Source organism: Dipodomys merriami, unplaced genomic scaffold (genome assembly GCF_024711535.1).
Source record: "Dipodomys merriami isolate MVZ:Mamm:240054 unplaced genomic scaffold, mDipMer1.0.p SCAF_25, whole genome shotgun sequence".
NCBI lineage: Eukaryota > Metazoa > Chordata > Mammalia > Rodentia > Heteromyidae > Dipodomys > Dipodomys merriami.
In genome coordinates this window covers 18400561-18417177 of record NW_027203937.1, presented here as the reverse complement: position 1 = coordinate 18417177, position 16617 = coordinate 18400561, and the positions used below count along the sequence as shown (strand labels likewise).

The 16617-nt window shown below is 43.1% G+C and overlaps 1 protein-coding gene across 2 annotated transcripts in view; it reads left to right on the top strand.

Annotated features, from left to right (window-relative positions):
- Nucleotides 1-16617, top strand: part of Rnf121 (ring finger protein 121) — a 65064-nt gene that overhangs the window by 44677 nt on the left and 3770 nt on the right. For both annotated transcript variants that reach the window (XM_070035119.1, XM_070035120.1), the window contains 2 exons: nt 871-978; nt 5835-5955. In XM_070035119.1, coding sequence (XP_069891220.1) covers nt 871-978; nt 5835-5955 — 229 coding nt within the window. The remainder of the gene's footprint in view (nt 1-870; nt 979-5834; nt 5956-16617) is intronic.

Sequence of the window (16617 nt, the reverse complement as noted above, 5' to 3'; positions counted from 1 at the left end):
TCTAAGGTCCAGTAGGGCCAACAGTAACCCAGCCAGCTCTCAGGAAGAAGGCAAGCTTGTGCTGGCTGTTCAAGCAAATTACTAAAGTGCTTAGTTCTCACCACAGATAGAATAGTGGCTTCTAGTATCAAGGACCAACCCTTGGGATATTTAAAAGTCTCTGGTTCATTCAGAGAACCATCTTTCCCTCCTGCATGTAGTTGGAGTCAACCGCCCAGATTTTATGCTGCTCTTCATTAGATCCTGGGGCATAGAGCTTACACCTCAGAAGGTGAACCACCTCATGCCATCCTTCTACCACACAGCATACATACATCTAATTCAGAGGAACTTATTTTTTTCTCCAGAGAAAAAAGTCTTTTCTGAAACAAAATTCCAACACATCATTCTCTTGGGAACAAAGCTATATTCAGATTAACCAGGCCTGGTTACACAAAGCTATAGCTAATTCTACTTACAATGTGTCTTCCTTGAATTGTCTTTTCTGACCCGAACAAGTAGCCTTCACTGGTTGTCTTCTAAGGATAATTAGCTTTCACTCACTAACTCACTCCCTTCCCTAACTAACCTATATTTGAGATAATTACCTGTCCTAGGTCATTGTGCCCTTGATTTGTTTGAAGTTGAAACTTGTTTCTAGGGATCTCTTTTCTTGGTCCAACACTGGAAAATACTGGAGGTGTTGCATGGAATTGTTTCTGAAATTGAGGAAGTAAACAGCTTTCCACAGAAAGTGCAGATGCTCAACAAGTCCTGAGTCTAGAATCAGATGTTTCCATTAATATGAAAATAAGGGATTCTGGTGGTCCAGTGGCTCCGAAGGCCAGTTTTCTGTGTCAACTGTACTAACTTTTGATCTCTTTTCCCCAGGTTGGTTTATAAATGGTTCCTGTTGATCTATAAAATCAGCTATGCCACTGGCATTGTTGGCTACATGGCTGTCATGTTTACCCTCTTTGGTCTTAACTTGTTATTCAAGTGAGTATCCTTTTGCTTTTGCTGGTGTTTGGGGAAAAATGGCTAATGAGGTGTACCTTTATTTTATATATCTAATTTTATTATTAATAGAGGGGTTACCATTTCATAAGTTAGGTAATAAGTACATTTTTTGGGGGGTGGGGGACAATGTCACCCCTTCCCTTGCTTTCTCCCATTTTCCCCCTCTCACCCCTGTCCACAAAAGGTATACCATTCTTCTTGCCCCAAGTCCTGGGTATTAACAAAAATGACATACCACCAGGGCAGGAGGCTTGAGCATTAGGATGATTGGAGATGGCAGGTCCCTCTGTGCATCGTCCAAATCACTGCTTATTTTTCCATTGAAAACTATAACAGAAGTAAGCATGATCATGGTTCTAACCAATTGCCCATATTTTCCCTAATGGCAGTTTTCCTCATCCATGTTAACTAATCTGCCTAAAAGGCCTTAGATTCAATCAGACTAGGCACTGGCAAACTATAACCTCTGGGAAAATCAATCCACCATTTGTTTTTATAAAATTAAGGAGATTTTTTTTTATTGTTGGTTTTCAACAACAACAAAAATAGACATGGTTCTGTTTTTGGCTTTTGTCCTGGAACTCAAAATCTTCTTGTCTCATGGGTGACAATGTCAGACACTCTATACTCATTTACTGTTTTGTAGAATGGGAATTTCTTTGTACAACTACTTAAAGATAATAAAAAAAGGAAAAGAAAAAAAAATCTTCCTGTCTCGCCTCCTGATTTACAGGATTATAGTGTGTGCTACTAGGCCATCTAAAAAAAGGGCATTTTGTTTGTATGTTTGTTGTTTAATTGGTTGATGTGGGTAGTACTAGAGTTTGAGCTCAGGGGTTTGTACTTGCTTGGCAAGAGTTCTACCATTTTAGCCTTGCCTCAATCCTAAAATAAGGTTTTGCTGGAACACGGTCTTGCACAGTCATGTTTATTGTATAGAGCTGTCTTTGCACTGAAATAGTAGAGTTGAATAGTAGCAGTAGTAGTAGAGTATAGTAACAGAGAACATGTGGGACATAAAACCTAAAATATTTGCTCTCTGGCCCTTAACAGAAAAATTTGCCAACCTTTGGGCTAAGATAGTCAAACTCCTTGACCATAGTTGGTCACACCTGACAACAGGTCCATTTAGAGGATAGAAGATAGACAATACACCATTACCTATCTACCAGAAACTAGTCCCAGGAATCTCAGAGCTGAGCTATGAGGCCCTAAGCCCATACATGCTGGGCATAGGAAACCCAATCCGCTGAGAGCATGTCCAGTTCAAGAATGTCTCAGTTCACATGCAGTGTACCAATTATACGTCACATTTTATATGTATGCAATATTGTCTGTGACACAGCTCACATTCCACCTTTGTCAAGTGGGAAAAGAATTCTAGGAAGTTAATCTGCAAACATTTAAGTATTGCTTTATTCTTGGACATTTTGGCTGCTTTCAATTTAATCCTATTACAAATAACATGGCCATGTTACTTTGTAAGGGTACAAAACTAGGAATGAGATTCTGGTGTTCCTTCATATTTTGTAAGCTTTCTTTCTTTCTTTCTTTTTTTTTTTTTGGGTCCTGTTGTGGGGCCTGAACTCTGGGCCTGGGCGCTGTCCCTCACCTCTTCAGCTCAAGGCTAGCGCTCTATCACTTGAGCCACAGCACCACTTCTGGCTTTTTTCTTTTTGCTTACGTGGTGCTGGGGAATCGAATCCAGGGCCTCAGGCATGCAAGGCAAGCGCTCTACCACTGAGCCACCTTCCCAACCCCCCCATGAGACTCTTTATTTCCAATTAACCACCCAAAAGCCAGAAGTAGAGCTCAAGTGGTAGAACACTAGCCTAGAGCCACAAAAGCTCAAGTACAGTGCCACTGAGTTCAAATACCAGCAACGCTCCTACCTGCAATTGAGGCAGAAGCCAACATGTCCTGAGTTGGGGATGAGCTAGTACGTCAGCAGAGGGTGGAAATATGGTTACCTGAGTCAAATAATAGTGACTGTGGACTATGGAGTAAGAGTCCTAAGCCTACAACACTAACTGAAGTTAAAAGGATTTAGAGTTCCCATTTAAAGTCATAGATAGGAAGGGCACTGACCTTATCCCCAAACCCAGAATGCTGTAGGCAGATACATATTTGAAACCAAAAGAGTTTTATTTGGGAACAAGTAAAACTAAGTGTTACTTTACATAGTGAGAGGACACCCATAGACTCCTTTCTTCCAGGGGTAAATCAGGCTGAAGGAATAAACAGACTCCAGAAAGGTTTAGAGGATGTCATCCATGTAGAATCTAATACATCTCATCAAAAGAAAGCAAGGTATTTCCAGCTATTTTCCTAGCCTGTGTGGTTTAAAAAAAAAAAAGAAAAGAAAATCAAGATTTTATATTATATTTTAAAGGGTTTTTTTCTGTAATTAGTTTCTTTTCACTTGCCTAAGTTATACAGGAGGAAAAATAAATTGAGGATCTCAATTTATGCTTCTGATTAGGTTAACTGGAATAAGGTCAATGACATCTGGTCAGTAAGTTAATAGTACAAGGTTGGTAGACAAATTCAGATTCACAACTTTAAGGTCTGGGTGCAGTGATTCATACCTAAAGTCTCAACTTCTGGCTATGTGGGTATAGAACTTGAAGTTTGAGACCAGTCTGGGCAAAAAATCCTATCATAACAAAGAAGCCACGTGTGGTGGTGTACATTTGTAATCCAATTACAAAGGAGACAATAGGAAGATGGATATCAAAAAAATAACTAAAGCAGAAAAAAAAAGTTTGATGATTTGGCTCTAGTGGTAGAGCACCACTTAACAGTTTCTTATCAAGTAGTTTGATAAAAAAAAAAGTTTATAGACTCAGGTCCTTGGAATTGTAAACAAACTTCCCAATCTTACAGGGACTTCATCCTTCTTAGTTTATATACTTGGAACAAAAGTTAACTTTGACATGATACAAAATATGTAAAGATACAACTTAATTATTTTTTTTTCTTTTTGGAATTGGTACTGTGCTTGAATTCAGTGCCTAGTACTCTCACTTGGCTCTTTTTGCTCAAGGCTGGTGCTCTACTACTTGAGGCACACAATCGCTTCTAGCTTTTTGCTGATTAATTGCTGGATAAGAGTCATGATTTTTCTGTTCCCGTTAGCTATGATCTTCAGATCATAGTCTTCTGAGAAGCTAGGATATTTGTCAGATATTTACTGTCTTTTTTCTAAACATGTGTTTGGCAAACTTTTTTTTTTTAATTGTGCTTGTCCTGAGGCTTGAACTCGGGCCTGAATGCTGTCCTTGAGCTTTTTTTTTTTTTTTTTGTCCTGGAGCTAATACTCTATCATTTGAACCACAGCTCTACTTCCAAATTTTTAGTGGTTTATTGGAGATAGGAATCTCATGGACTTTCCTGCCCAGGCTGGCTTCAAACCACAGATACGCAGATTTCAGCCTCTCGAATAATTAGGATTACAGGCATGATCTACCTGGAACCCAGCTTGGCAAACTGTGTGTGTGTGTGTGTGTGTGTGTGTGTGTGTGTGTGTGTGTGTGTGTGTGTGTGTGTGTGTGTGTGTGTGTGTGTGTGTGTGTGTGTGTGTGTGTGTGTGTGTGTGTGTGTGTGTGTGTGTAACTGTGTGTGTGTGTGTGTAACTGTGTGTGTGTGTGTGTGTGTGTGTGTGTGCGCGCGCGTGCGTGCAAACATGTGCGCATGCACGTGTTCCAGTCTTAGGGCTTGAACTCAGGGTCAAGGTGTTGTCCACAGGCTCTTTTTGCTCAAGGCCAGCTTTCTACTGCTTGAGCCATAACTCCACGTCCAGCTTTTTGGTAGTTAATTGGAGAGATAAGAGTCTTGAGGACTTTTCTTCCCAGGCAGGCTTTGAAGTGCAACCCTTAGATCTCAGCTTGCTGAGTAACTAGGATTACAAGTATGAGCCACCAGTACTCAGCTTGGCACACTTTTTATATAAAAGGTCAAATAGTAAATATTTTAAGGGGCTGGGAAGTTGGCTCAGTGGTAGAGTGCTTGCCTCACATGCATGAGGCCCTGGGTTCTATTCCTCAGCACCACATAAACAGAAAAAAGCTGGAAGTGGTGCTGTGGCTCAAGTGGTAGGGCACTAGCTTTGAGCTGAAGAGCTGAGGGACAGCGCCCAGGCCCAGAGTTCACCCCCCCCCCCCCCAACAACAAAAAAAAGGCAGAAAATACTTTAGGTTCTGTGGAACAAGAGGAAAATAATCTAGTATATTTTGTGTAGGTATTTATACTGATAGAGAACTCTGTTATCCTGCTCCAACCTGTTCATCAGGGTCCAAGGGTATATCTCCAGGCAAAGCCATGCTTTATGTCCACCGGAGAAAGAACCTGGGAGGAGATGTGTGTCCACTGGCATCATTTTCAGTCTTTGCTCTAGTGATACTCAGATTCTGTCATGCTTTCCTTCCTTTTGGAGGGCTCAGTCATTTCACCTTGGCTGGCTCAAGATAAGACAACTCACTGAATCACTAACTTCTAGATTAAATTTCAATACTTGGTATCTAGCAGTTGCCAACAGTGGCATCCCCAGCATGTAGGTCCAACCAGAGCAGGCCTTGGGCAGTTACAAGACTGGCTGCTGGTCACAAAAGGAATTGGGAGTCGAGTTGGAAACAGAGCTGTTGTCTTTACAGCTCACAGTGCTAGACTAGCTTTCTCAAGAAGTAAATCACAAATCTGAATTGGTCTTAATTTGTCAATCTTTGCTCTACCCTGAGCCCTCTAGCAATAGAGCCTGCCTTGAGTGTCCCAAAGTAGTAATCCAAAGCAGTTGTATGTTGGGGCAAGTCTTACTGGCTGTGGTGTTTCCCACACAGGATTAAACCAGAAGATGCTATGGACTTTGGCATTTCTCTCCTTTTCTATGGCCTCTACTATGGAGTTCTTGAGCGAGACTTTGCAGAAATGTGTGCAGACTACATGGCATCTACCATAGGGGTAAGGTCATTTACTTTACTTTTATTTGAAGTATTCAAGTTTGAACTCAGGGCCTTATACTTGCCAGGCAGTTGCTCTGCCACCTGCTCTCTCCTCCTTTTTGCATTAGTTATTTTCAAAGTAGGGTCTCACTTTATGTCTGAACCATCCTGGCCTGTGATCCTCCTACTGTGTGTCTCACGTCATGTGCCACTGTACACAGTCATTGTGCTTCCCCTGTAGCTGTAACAACAGATGTCCACTAACACTCAGCCATTGCCTGGTCTAGCCTGAAACCCTGATCCTCCAATCTTTGCCTCCTAAAAAGCTAGGATTACAGGCTTGGACCACCACACTGGACTTCTTCTGTGCTCCTCTTTTAAAAAAAAATTCATTTTATTAAATGCTTTTTAGACAATGTATAGTGCATTTTGTTAAATACATTTTTATTTGTATTTTATTGTAACATTTGCAGATACACATGCAATGTATCCAGATCCACACCACCCTCGCTGCCACCTATGCTCTTTTTTTTTTTCCAAATTTTTTATTGTGATTAAGTGGTTACATAATTTCCCAAATTTCACAATATTGTGGGATAGTGATGCTTAGTTAAAGTCACAAACATATTCTAACTTTCATGGAGCAAATTGTCTATCATGGTCTATAACATTTATGAGTTCTATGAGCTTTGCAATACAGTTATTTCTTCCACATTGGGTGATATGTACATTTCTTTTGTTTTGCATAGCATCAGCTGTTCCCTCTTTCCCACTCGTTCTCTCCCTCCCATCTCTGCCATTAAGTTGCTTAGTTCATTTTGGTCAATGTCCAGTGCAGCTGATGGGTCCTGCTGGTGTATGTTTTTCCATGATTCCCTCTAGTTCTGTGTCATCCTCCTGGTTTCCCTCTGGTGTGCACATATATACTATACATGTGATCAGCAGCATGGGGTCACTTAGTAGTGATTCGACCAGATGAGTGGAAGTCCTTTGTTTCTTAAGCCCTGTTAATTTTGTCGTATCACTTCACCTAATATTTTGGATAGATGTATCAGGGAGACCATGTGCCGTTTGACTCCCTGCACCTGGCTCACCTCATTCAACATGACTTCCCCTAGCTCCATCCATTTCTCTGCAAATGCCACCATTCTGTCCTTTCCAATGGCTGCACGACATTCCACCGTGTACAGATACCATGATTTTTGGATCCACTCATCTGTGGTGGGACATCTGGATTGTTTCCATATCCTAGCTATTGTGAACAGTGCTGCAATGAACAGGGAGGTGCATGTGTCCTTGTATCCTGGTTCCTGTTGTTCAGGATAGATGCCTAGAAGTGCTATGACTGGATCATAAGGGAGAGAGGTCAACATTTAGCTTTCTGAGGACCCTCCAGACTGCTTTCCAAAGTGGTTGTATAAGTGTACATTCCCACCAGCAGTGTATAGGGCTCCTCCTTCTCCACATCCCCTCCAGCATTTGTCGTTGGCTGACTTTAGGATGTGGGCCATTCTGACTGGGGTAAGGTGGCATCTCAGGGTTGCATTCCATTCACAACCAGGGATGGTGAACATCTCCTCATGTGTTTCTTTGCCATTTTTATCTCTTCATCTGAGAAGTCTCTCTTTAGTTCCCTTGCTCATTTAGTAATTGGTTTGTTAGGTTTAGGAGGGATTAGTTTCTGGAGTTCCCTGTATATACTGGATATTAACCCCTTGTCTGATATATTGCTGGTAAATATTTCTTCCCAATTAGTTGGTTGTCTTTCTAGCTTGGTTGCTATCACCTATGCTCTTAATACTGCCTCCTGCCCCTCCAGATTGTTCAAGTTAGCATCACTTGCTTGATGGAAGAGAAAAACACTGAGGGATGAGATAAAATCCCTTCCTTAAAATTTGAAAAGCCAGATCTCAGATATCTCCTGGAGTTTTTAACTTTAGGGCCCTCATAGGGAAAGAACCACTTTACCCAGTGGGCAGTGATTATGTGCCTGGGCACAGTGTTGTATGTTGAAATTGCAAAAGTATTCAAAAACCAGAGATAACTTTTGCCTAAATTAACTTGACTCTCTCATGGAAAAGATCAGTATTAAAGGAACACCCACACATTTGAGGAAGTATTAATAGGAAGGAAAGACGCATGATAGTATGAACAAAAGAGCAGTGACATTTTAGTCTTGGCTCAAAGATACCTTCCCCAAAGAAGCCACTAATGGGCTAAGTTCAACAGTGATTAGGGGTTAAGTGGCTGAAGAAGAGTGTTCCACGGAGGGATAATGGCTTGTGAGTCCTGTTGCTGGATAGGTAGGCATTGTGAGGTACTGAGGCCACAGTGGCTGGCTTAGAATGATGGAAATATCTAGAGAAATAGCAGCCAGATAAGAGAAAGACCTTAATGGCCAAATTAAATATTTTAATGTCTATACTAAACTGTGACAGGTGAAGATAAGGAATAATTTCACAGATTTGCATTAAGCCAAGCACTTTGACTGCTGAGTAAAGAAAGCTTAGAGAGGGCTGGGAAGGTGGCTCAGTGGTAGAGTGCTTGCCTTGCATTCATGAGGCCCTGGGTTCAATTCCTCAGCACCACATAAGCAGAAAAAGCCGGAAGTGGCGCTGTGGCTCAAGTGGTAGAGCGTTAGCCTTGAGCTGAAGATCTGAAGAGCTGAGGGACAGCGCTCAGGCCCAGAGTTCAGGCCCCACAGGCCCCTCCTCCCCCCCCCCCCCCCAAAAAGAAGAAAGCTTAGAGAGGGGCCTGCAGTGAGACTGGACTTCTTGAAGGGATAATTGTGGTCTTCTGGGCAACATAAAAGTGACTTCTATTGGAGTAGATTGTGGAAAGGGAGAGAAGCCACTGTTTGGAAAACATTTTAGAAGTGAGATTGACAGAACTTGGATATAGCTTGGTTTCTGAGACAGAAAGAGAAACTGTAAAGGCTATGTGAGCCTCAGAGTTGATGATGGTTCTGTTGCCAGTGTTGAGTTGGTGCCTTTCACAAAGATAGGAATACTACTAGAAGAGGACCAAACACAGACCATGAGGAGATGCTTTAGTCTTAAACTGTGGATAAAGTCCTGAGTAAATATACCTAAGTTTTTCCAAAATGAAGATATTTTCCTTTTTGAAAAAATAAAAGTCGGCCGGGTGCCGATGACTCACGCCTGTAATCCTAGCTACTCAGAAGGCTGAGATCTGAGGATTGCAGTTCAAAGCCAGCCTGGGCAGGAAAGACCGTGAGACTCCTATCTCCAATAAACCACCAGAAAACTGGACGTGGTGCTGTAGCTCAAGTGGTAGAGCACTTGCCTTGAGCTGAAGAGCTGAGGGACAGCACTCAGGCCCACAGTTCAAGCCCCACGACCGACAAAAAAAATAAAAGTAGTGTATTATGTGCATTTATTTAAACCACACAGAAGTACTCCCCATCTCACTGTCAGTCCAGATACCCCACCCCCCAAGAAGACTGTTTCCATCATCCTGGGGAACATTCATCAAGTGTTAGGCCTCACTGTGGAGAGACTGATTTTCTCTTTCCTGTGTTTAGAAAAAATTGGAAAAAAATTATATTGGATCACTTTATAAGTCACTGTTAGGGTTTGGATATAGTTTTAATGTGTTCTCCAAGAGTTCTGTGTTAGAGGCTGAGTCCTCAATGTGGAGGTGTTGAGATAGTGGGACTTTAAGAGATGAGGCCAAGGGCTGGCAATGTGGCTTAGGGGTAGCATGCTTGCCTAGCATTCAGAAAGCCCTGGGTTCAATTCCTCAGCACCACATAAACAGAAAAAGCTGGAAGTGGCGCTGTGGTAGAGTGATAGCCTTGAGCAAAAAGAAGCTCAGTGGGCTGGGAAAGTGGCTCAGTGGTAGAGTGCTTGCCTCTCATGCATGAGGCCCTGGGTTTGATTCCTCAGCACCACATAAACAGAAAAGGCCAGAAGTGGTGCTGTGGCTCAAGTGGTAGAGTGCTATCCTTGAGCTGAAGAACTGAGGGACAGCGCCTAGGACCAGAGTTCAAGATCCATGACAAAAAAAAAAAAAAAAAAAAGTCTGAAAAAGAAGCTCAGTGACAGTGCCCAGGTGCTGAGTTCAAGCCCCAGAACTGGCAAGAAAACAAAAACAAACAAAGCCACAAAGCCACAAAGAGATGAAGCCAGTGGAAAGTCACTGGGAGCATGAAGTGTTGTGATGCAGAGTCTTCACCCTGCACAGGCTGTGCTGTTTGGACTTTAAGCCTCCAAAACTGTGAGCTAAATAAATCTTCCTTACAAATCCCTAGCCTCAGGCATGTTGTTATAGTAATGAAAAACAGACTGACACACAGCCTAACAGATTCTTTTTGAGCAACTATTCTATATTTTAACTTCATTTCAGTCTTTATCTATTTGTGTAGACTTCATATTGTACTTTAACCAGCTCACTCACCAGAAGAGATTTCCTGGCCCTGAAGTGTCTTAATTATTGACTTTGCACTTGTTACCCACCATTCACTAAGATTGCTACTATGGCATAGCAGCTTTTTATAGCAACTTTTGCTAGTATTTTCTTTACCCTCTACTTCTTTCCTTTTCTTCTCTTGTTTGTGTAAGACCAATTCTGTGATTAGCCCAGGTTTTTGCCAACTTTATGTCAAGGCTATTATCAGCTGTCAGTTTAAGCATAGCCTTAATTTCCACAGGCAGATCAGTAATAACTAGTCATGGAATTTCCTTTTTTCCAGACAGACTGAGCTCAGATTTGATCATACATTAGCTTCTCCCCCAGGAGATGGAATCATTACAATTGGATCCCCAAGTGGGATTTGAGCTAGGTCCTCTTTGCACGCTAGGAAGAATTATTAGGGACTTTAGTGATTGAAAGTAGTAATCTCTAATGGTGATGTGACAGTTCCCTACAAATGATAAATTCCAGCTTCACCAGAAGATGTGGTAGGATAATTTCTTATTGAGGTAGAGATTATTTCATACACACCAGTGTGTGCCAGTCCTAGTACTTGAATTTAGGGCCTGGGCACTGTCCCTGAACTTTGTTCAGGGCTAGCACTCACTGTACTACTTGAGCCACAGCACTACTTCCAGCCTTTTCTGTGTATGTGGTACTGAGGAATCAAACCCAGGGCTTCATGCATGCTGGGCAAGCACTCTACCACTAAGCCAAATTCTCAGCCCTCTTGATCTCTTGTATTATCTTTCTTTATGAGATCTCAGTAGTCTTCCTCCAGCACTCCACACATTCATGCTAATTCATTCATTAATAGTCTGGCCTAAGGAAAAACCCTGGTACCTTCCTCTGTCTCTGAGCAGAGGCTGTCTTTATTGAAGGGTTGAGGATGCTAGCAAGAAAACAAACTAAATCTGAGTTGTTAAGATTTTTTGCTTTCAGTGCTTCAATACCACCTCCTCTGGCCCTCAGCCTCCTACCTTCATGCCTCCACCTCCTGGAGTTCACATCTAGTCAACTACTATCTTCCTGGTGTCTAGATCTAAATTCTGTGTCCCTGACAAAAACATGCCTTCCCTTCTTCATTCCTCAGGCCAGTCTTCTGCTGTCTTATATGAGGAGCTACTTCCCTAGGTAGTGGCATAGAAAATAGAAGGCCAGGGCTGGAAGGTAACTCAGTGGTAGAGCGCTTGCCTTGCATGCATGAGGCCCTGGGTTTGATTCCTCAGCACCACATAAGCAGAAAAAGCCAGAAGTGGTGCTGTGGCTCAAGTGGTAGAGCGCTAGCCTTGATCTGAAGAGCTGAGGGACAGCGCCCAGGCCCAGAGTTCAGGCTCCATGACCAACCAAAAAAAAGAGAAAGAGAGAAAAAGAAAATAGAAGGCCCTTTTAGAAGACTCTTTGGTTTATCCTAAGGAATGTGACCTTTCTGACCCTAGACAAGTAGTGTGCTGCTTTCCAGGGGGAGTGTCCTGGGAAGACTGGTTTGTCACCATACTGGGAATCACCAGGCATTCATTTGTTCATTGTTTATACATCAGTGAGATTTCCCAGTCGATCGCACCTCATGGATGTGGGCAAGGGGCCTGCAACATGGGATAGCGATTGCAACCCTGAGAATCCCAGGAGTCTATTATTTATGTCAGTCTTTACTAGAAACACCTTAACGACTGCAAACTGAATTTCAAGAATATTATAGATGTTTATGAACTCAGAATCTGATGTCTTGAGGTCTTCACTCTTCCCTGTCTGGTCTAATTTTCTCCTTTATTCAAGTGGTCGTAATTTCTCAGCCACGAACACTGTATGCCAAGTGATCAGGTTCAGCCTTTGCCAGCGCTACCATCGCCTGCTTCCAGTAGCAGTCCTAATCATTTGGTTTTAATTGTGCTAAATATGTAACATAGAATTTACTATCATAAGCCTTTTTTCCCTTCTTTTTGGAGGGGGGGATGGGTAGTGGGAGAAGGCAAGACTGTGTTCAGACCCAGAGCCTCACATGCTAAACAAGTGCTTTTCCACTGAGCTGCACCTCTGCCCACCACTTTAATTTTAAGGATACATTTCACTGACATCAAGTACATTTACATCTGCAGTAATCATTGTCATTGGTTTCCAGAACTTTTTTGGTCTGAATCTACTCTTATCTCTGGATGTATTTGATCTGGTCAAGTACTTCATAAGAGAGGAATCACACAGTCTTGTATCTTTTTGTAACTGGTTTATTTCACTTAGCATCCTCAAGATTCATTTTTGTTGTGTGTCAGAATGTCCTGCCCTTTTAAGGCTGAATAATACTCCATTTTGTGTACATAGCACATTTTCACTTTGCCATTTTTCATAGTCTTGCACATTCTAAGATCACAATTTCTGCCTCAGAGAGGCACAGATGGTTTTGCAACTGTTTGCCTCCAGGTCAGGAAATACATCTAATTCATCTTTCTCATCACGCTTCTGTCTGAGAATGGTTTGGTCTAAAGAGATCCTGTAGTTACCTAATTGTTAAGGTACCTAAAAGAAACCATGGGATTAAGATTGGGATAATCCTGCCAGGCGCCAGTGGCTCATGCCTGTAATCCTAGCTACTCAGGAGTCTGAAATCTGAGGATTGCAGTTCAGTGCCAGCCCAGGCAGGAAAGTCTGTCAGACTCTTATCTCCAATAAACTGCCAGAAAAATGGAAATGGTACTGTGGCTCAAGTTGTAGAGCGCTAGCCTTGAGCTGAAGTGCTGAGAGACAGTGCCCAGACCCAGACTTCAAGCCCCATGACCACAAAAAAAAAAAAGATTGGGATGGTCCTGGTTTGAGATAGCCCTAGCAAAAAGTTACTGAGATCCTGTGATCCTGTCTCAACAAATAAGCTGAATGTGGTGGGATATTCCCGAAATCTAAGCTATGCAGGTGGTGTAAGTAGAAGGATCACAGTCTAGGCTGGTTTGGCCAAAAAATGTGAGACCCTGTCACAAAAAATATAAGGCAAAAGGGTTGGGAGATGATAGAAGTGGTAGAGGTCCTGAATTCAAATCTCAGCACTACCAACAAAAAGAAATGAAGCTTTTAGGTTTCCTTACTGTATTGACCAGCATTCCCAAGTCCTTTGTACTCTTCTCTGTTTAGTGTAGAATAGTTGTTGGTTTCATGTCACATGGAAATGTCTGTAACCTGAACTAAAAGTGACTCTTCTTTGGGTCGGGAGACAATTTTTTTTTTCCACCAAGCTGGTCACAGTGCAGTCATAAGCTTGTGATATGCGGTCATAAGCTCTTGGTAGCCAGTCATTATAGTTTAATTCACACCAAAAGCCATACTGGGGACAGGATGCTAGCTGTGAGAATCATGCTTCGAAGCCAGCCCAGTCATCTCCACCTCAGTGTCCTGTCCAGACTTTTCCTGAGTTCTGTGACCATGGGGATCCTAGGGACTTTCTAACTTGACAGACTGTGTTGAAACAGCCTATGTGATTTAATCCTGACACATAGTCACATTGGCTTCTGGTGGGGCATTCCAGAAACCAGAGTTCTAACAGACATTTCTTTGGACTTCCCTTCTACTGTCCTTACCTTCTTGAAGTCCGCTTTGATCATATAGCCTTTGGCCCAGCATCCTGGCATCAGAATTCTGGCATAAATTGAAGTGAAACCCTTTCTCAGCACCAGCCCACCTCTGAGGTTGGAGTGTTCCAAATTCTATTACTTCAGTGTAATGAGCCAGCATAAGTAGCCGTGCTCCTGTGCCACACAATATGTGGTCTCAGAGGACTCAGCTAGAGCTGACCCAGACCTTTGCCATCTCTTCTCTTACTCAATTGATGGAACCTAAATTCTAAGCCAGTAGTTGAAACCCCAGTACCACCAATAAAAGGAATTCTAAGCTAGCAAACATTCCAGAAAAGGCTTTCTTTAATTTCTTCTAACTATGGCCTACCATTCACCTTTTTACTCAATTAACAGGCTAGCAGTTCAAATGAAAATAGGCATTGGCTGAGGGTCTGTTGTATTCCCCAGCCAGGCCAGGCTCTTCTAGGAGTCCCAGTTTATGCTGTTGTCTTTCCTGATCAGCTGTGTCACTAAGTGCCCAGGAGACCCTAAACAGGGTCCTGAGCCTTGGGCCTCTCAGAGGAACTCTGTGGTACTAATGTGAGATTCTAGCTTTTGAGAATTGCACAGTGTATAGACTCCAAAGATCTTGGCGTCTCCCTCTGCTTCTAGCTGTCCTCTCCGTTGCCTTTTGCACTTGATGGACAAATCAGAAACTTAGGGATAACTGGCAGTCAGTGAGCAGAGCAGCCCTTCCTGTGACATGTAACAATGTTGATGGGCAGCTGGGAGCAGTAGGGTGGTGGATAGGATGTGAACAGTAGTTAGAGGGTTTGGGTACTGATCCTACATTGTTTCTTTTCTTTCCTGTTTTTTTTTTTTGGTCGGTCGTGAGGCCTGAACTCTGGGCTTGGGCACTGTCCCTCAGCTCTTTAGCTCAAGGCTAGCGCTCTACCACTTGAGCCACAGCACCACTTCCGGCTTTTTTCTGCTTATGTGGTGCTGAGGAATTGAACTCAAGGCCTCATGCATGTGAGGCAAGCTCTCTACCACTCAGCCACCTTCCCAGCCCAGGTTTTGGTTTTGCCAGTGAGGAGATAGTTGCGGTGTTTTTTGACAGTGAGCTCAATTTGAGCTGCTTAGTGTTTTCAAGCAGATAAAGGCAGGAAGCTCTGTATTCATGGACTTATGGGCAATGTAGCATCCCACTCTGCCCCTTGATCCCTCTTGGGATGAAGTCAGGGGATTTTTTATTTCCTCTGTGTATGTGTGTCAGCCATTCCTAGAGCTTGAACTCAAGGCCTGAGCATTGTACCTGAGCCTTTTTGCTCAAAGCTAGTACTCTACAATTTGAGCCACAGCTCCACTTCTGGAATTTTGGTAGTTAATTAGAGTTAATAATCTCACAGACTTTTCCTGCCTAGCTTGCCTTTGAATCATTATCCTCAGATCTCAGCCTCTTGAGTAGTTAGGATTAGAGGCACAAGCCACCAGCATCCAATTTCTTCCTTTTTCCCCTTCCTTCCTTCCTTCCTTCCTTCCTTCCTTCCTTCCTTCCTTCCTTCCTTCCTTCCTTCCTTTCTTCCTTCCTTCCTTCCTTCCTTCCTTCCTTCCTCTTCTTTATTGTAGTACAGACTTTAAGAGAGATGGCAGTAATAGGTGTAGAGTCCGCTTTAATGAGTGCTTGCACTCGGGGAGAGGTCTGGACTCCTACCTAGTTGTTCTCATGGCCGAGAGCTGTTTCTCAGAAGGACAGTTTAGGATGTGGGCTCCCTTCTAGGTTTAGTGGACGTTCTGGCAGGCACACCTGTGTCTGTTCTGGGGAGCCCATTCATCTTCCCTTTTTCCTTGTCAAGGGCTGGGTTCCTATTTCCTTGGCAGCTCCACTCCCACTCATCTTAGGGCCATTTTTTAATGAACATAGGTGGCTTTGGCTTTTTTAGAGACAATTCAATGGGAACAAAAAAGAAAGAAAAGGAAGAAGAAGGAAGGAAGGAAGGAAGGACGGAAGGACTTTATTCCTTTTTATGGCTATGTTATGTATCACATTCTATTTACATGTTCATCTGTTGTGTACTGGGTTGTTACACTTTTAGGCTGTTATGAATAATGCTGCTGTGAGCATTGACATTTAAATATCTAGTTGGCTTTTGTTCCTCCCCCCCCCCCAGTCCTGGGGCTTGATCTCTGGGGGGCCTGGGCACTGTCCTTGAGCTTCTTTTTTTTGGGGGGGGGTCCGGTGGAAGGGCCTGAACTCTGGGCCTGGGCGCTCTTGTCCCTCAGCTCTTCAGCTCAAGGCTAGCACTCTACCACTTGAGCCACAGTGCCATTTCTGGCTTTTTTCTTTTTGCTTATGTGGTGCTGAGGAATTGAACCCAGGGCCTCATGCATGCAAGGTAAGCGCTCTACCACTGAGCCACCTTCCCAGCCCTGTCCCTGAGCTTCTTTTAGCTCAATGCTAGCACTCTACCACTTGAGCCACAGCACTACTTCCAGCTTTTTCTGTTTATGTGGTGCTGACCCAGGGCTTCATGGATACTAAGCAGGTGCTCTACCACTAAACCATGTTCCTAGCCCCTAGTCTGTCCCTTTCTCTGTTGTCTGTTCAGCCAACATAAGCTATGTATAGCTTTCAGAAGGTGTTCTATATCTCTCCCTGACAACTTGCCTCCTTTCAGAAGACCCTAGGCTTCTGCGATGCCTTCCCACTG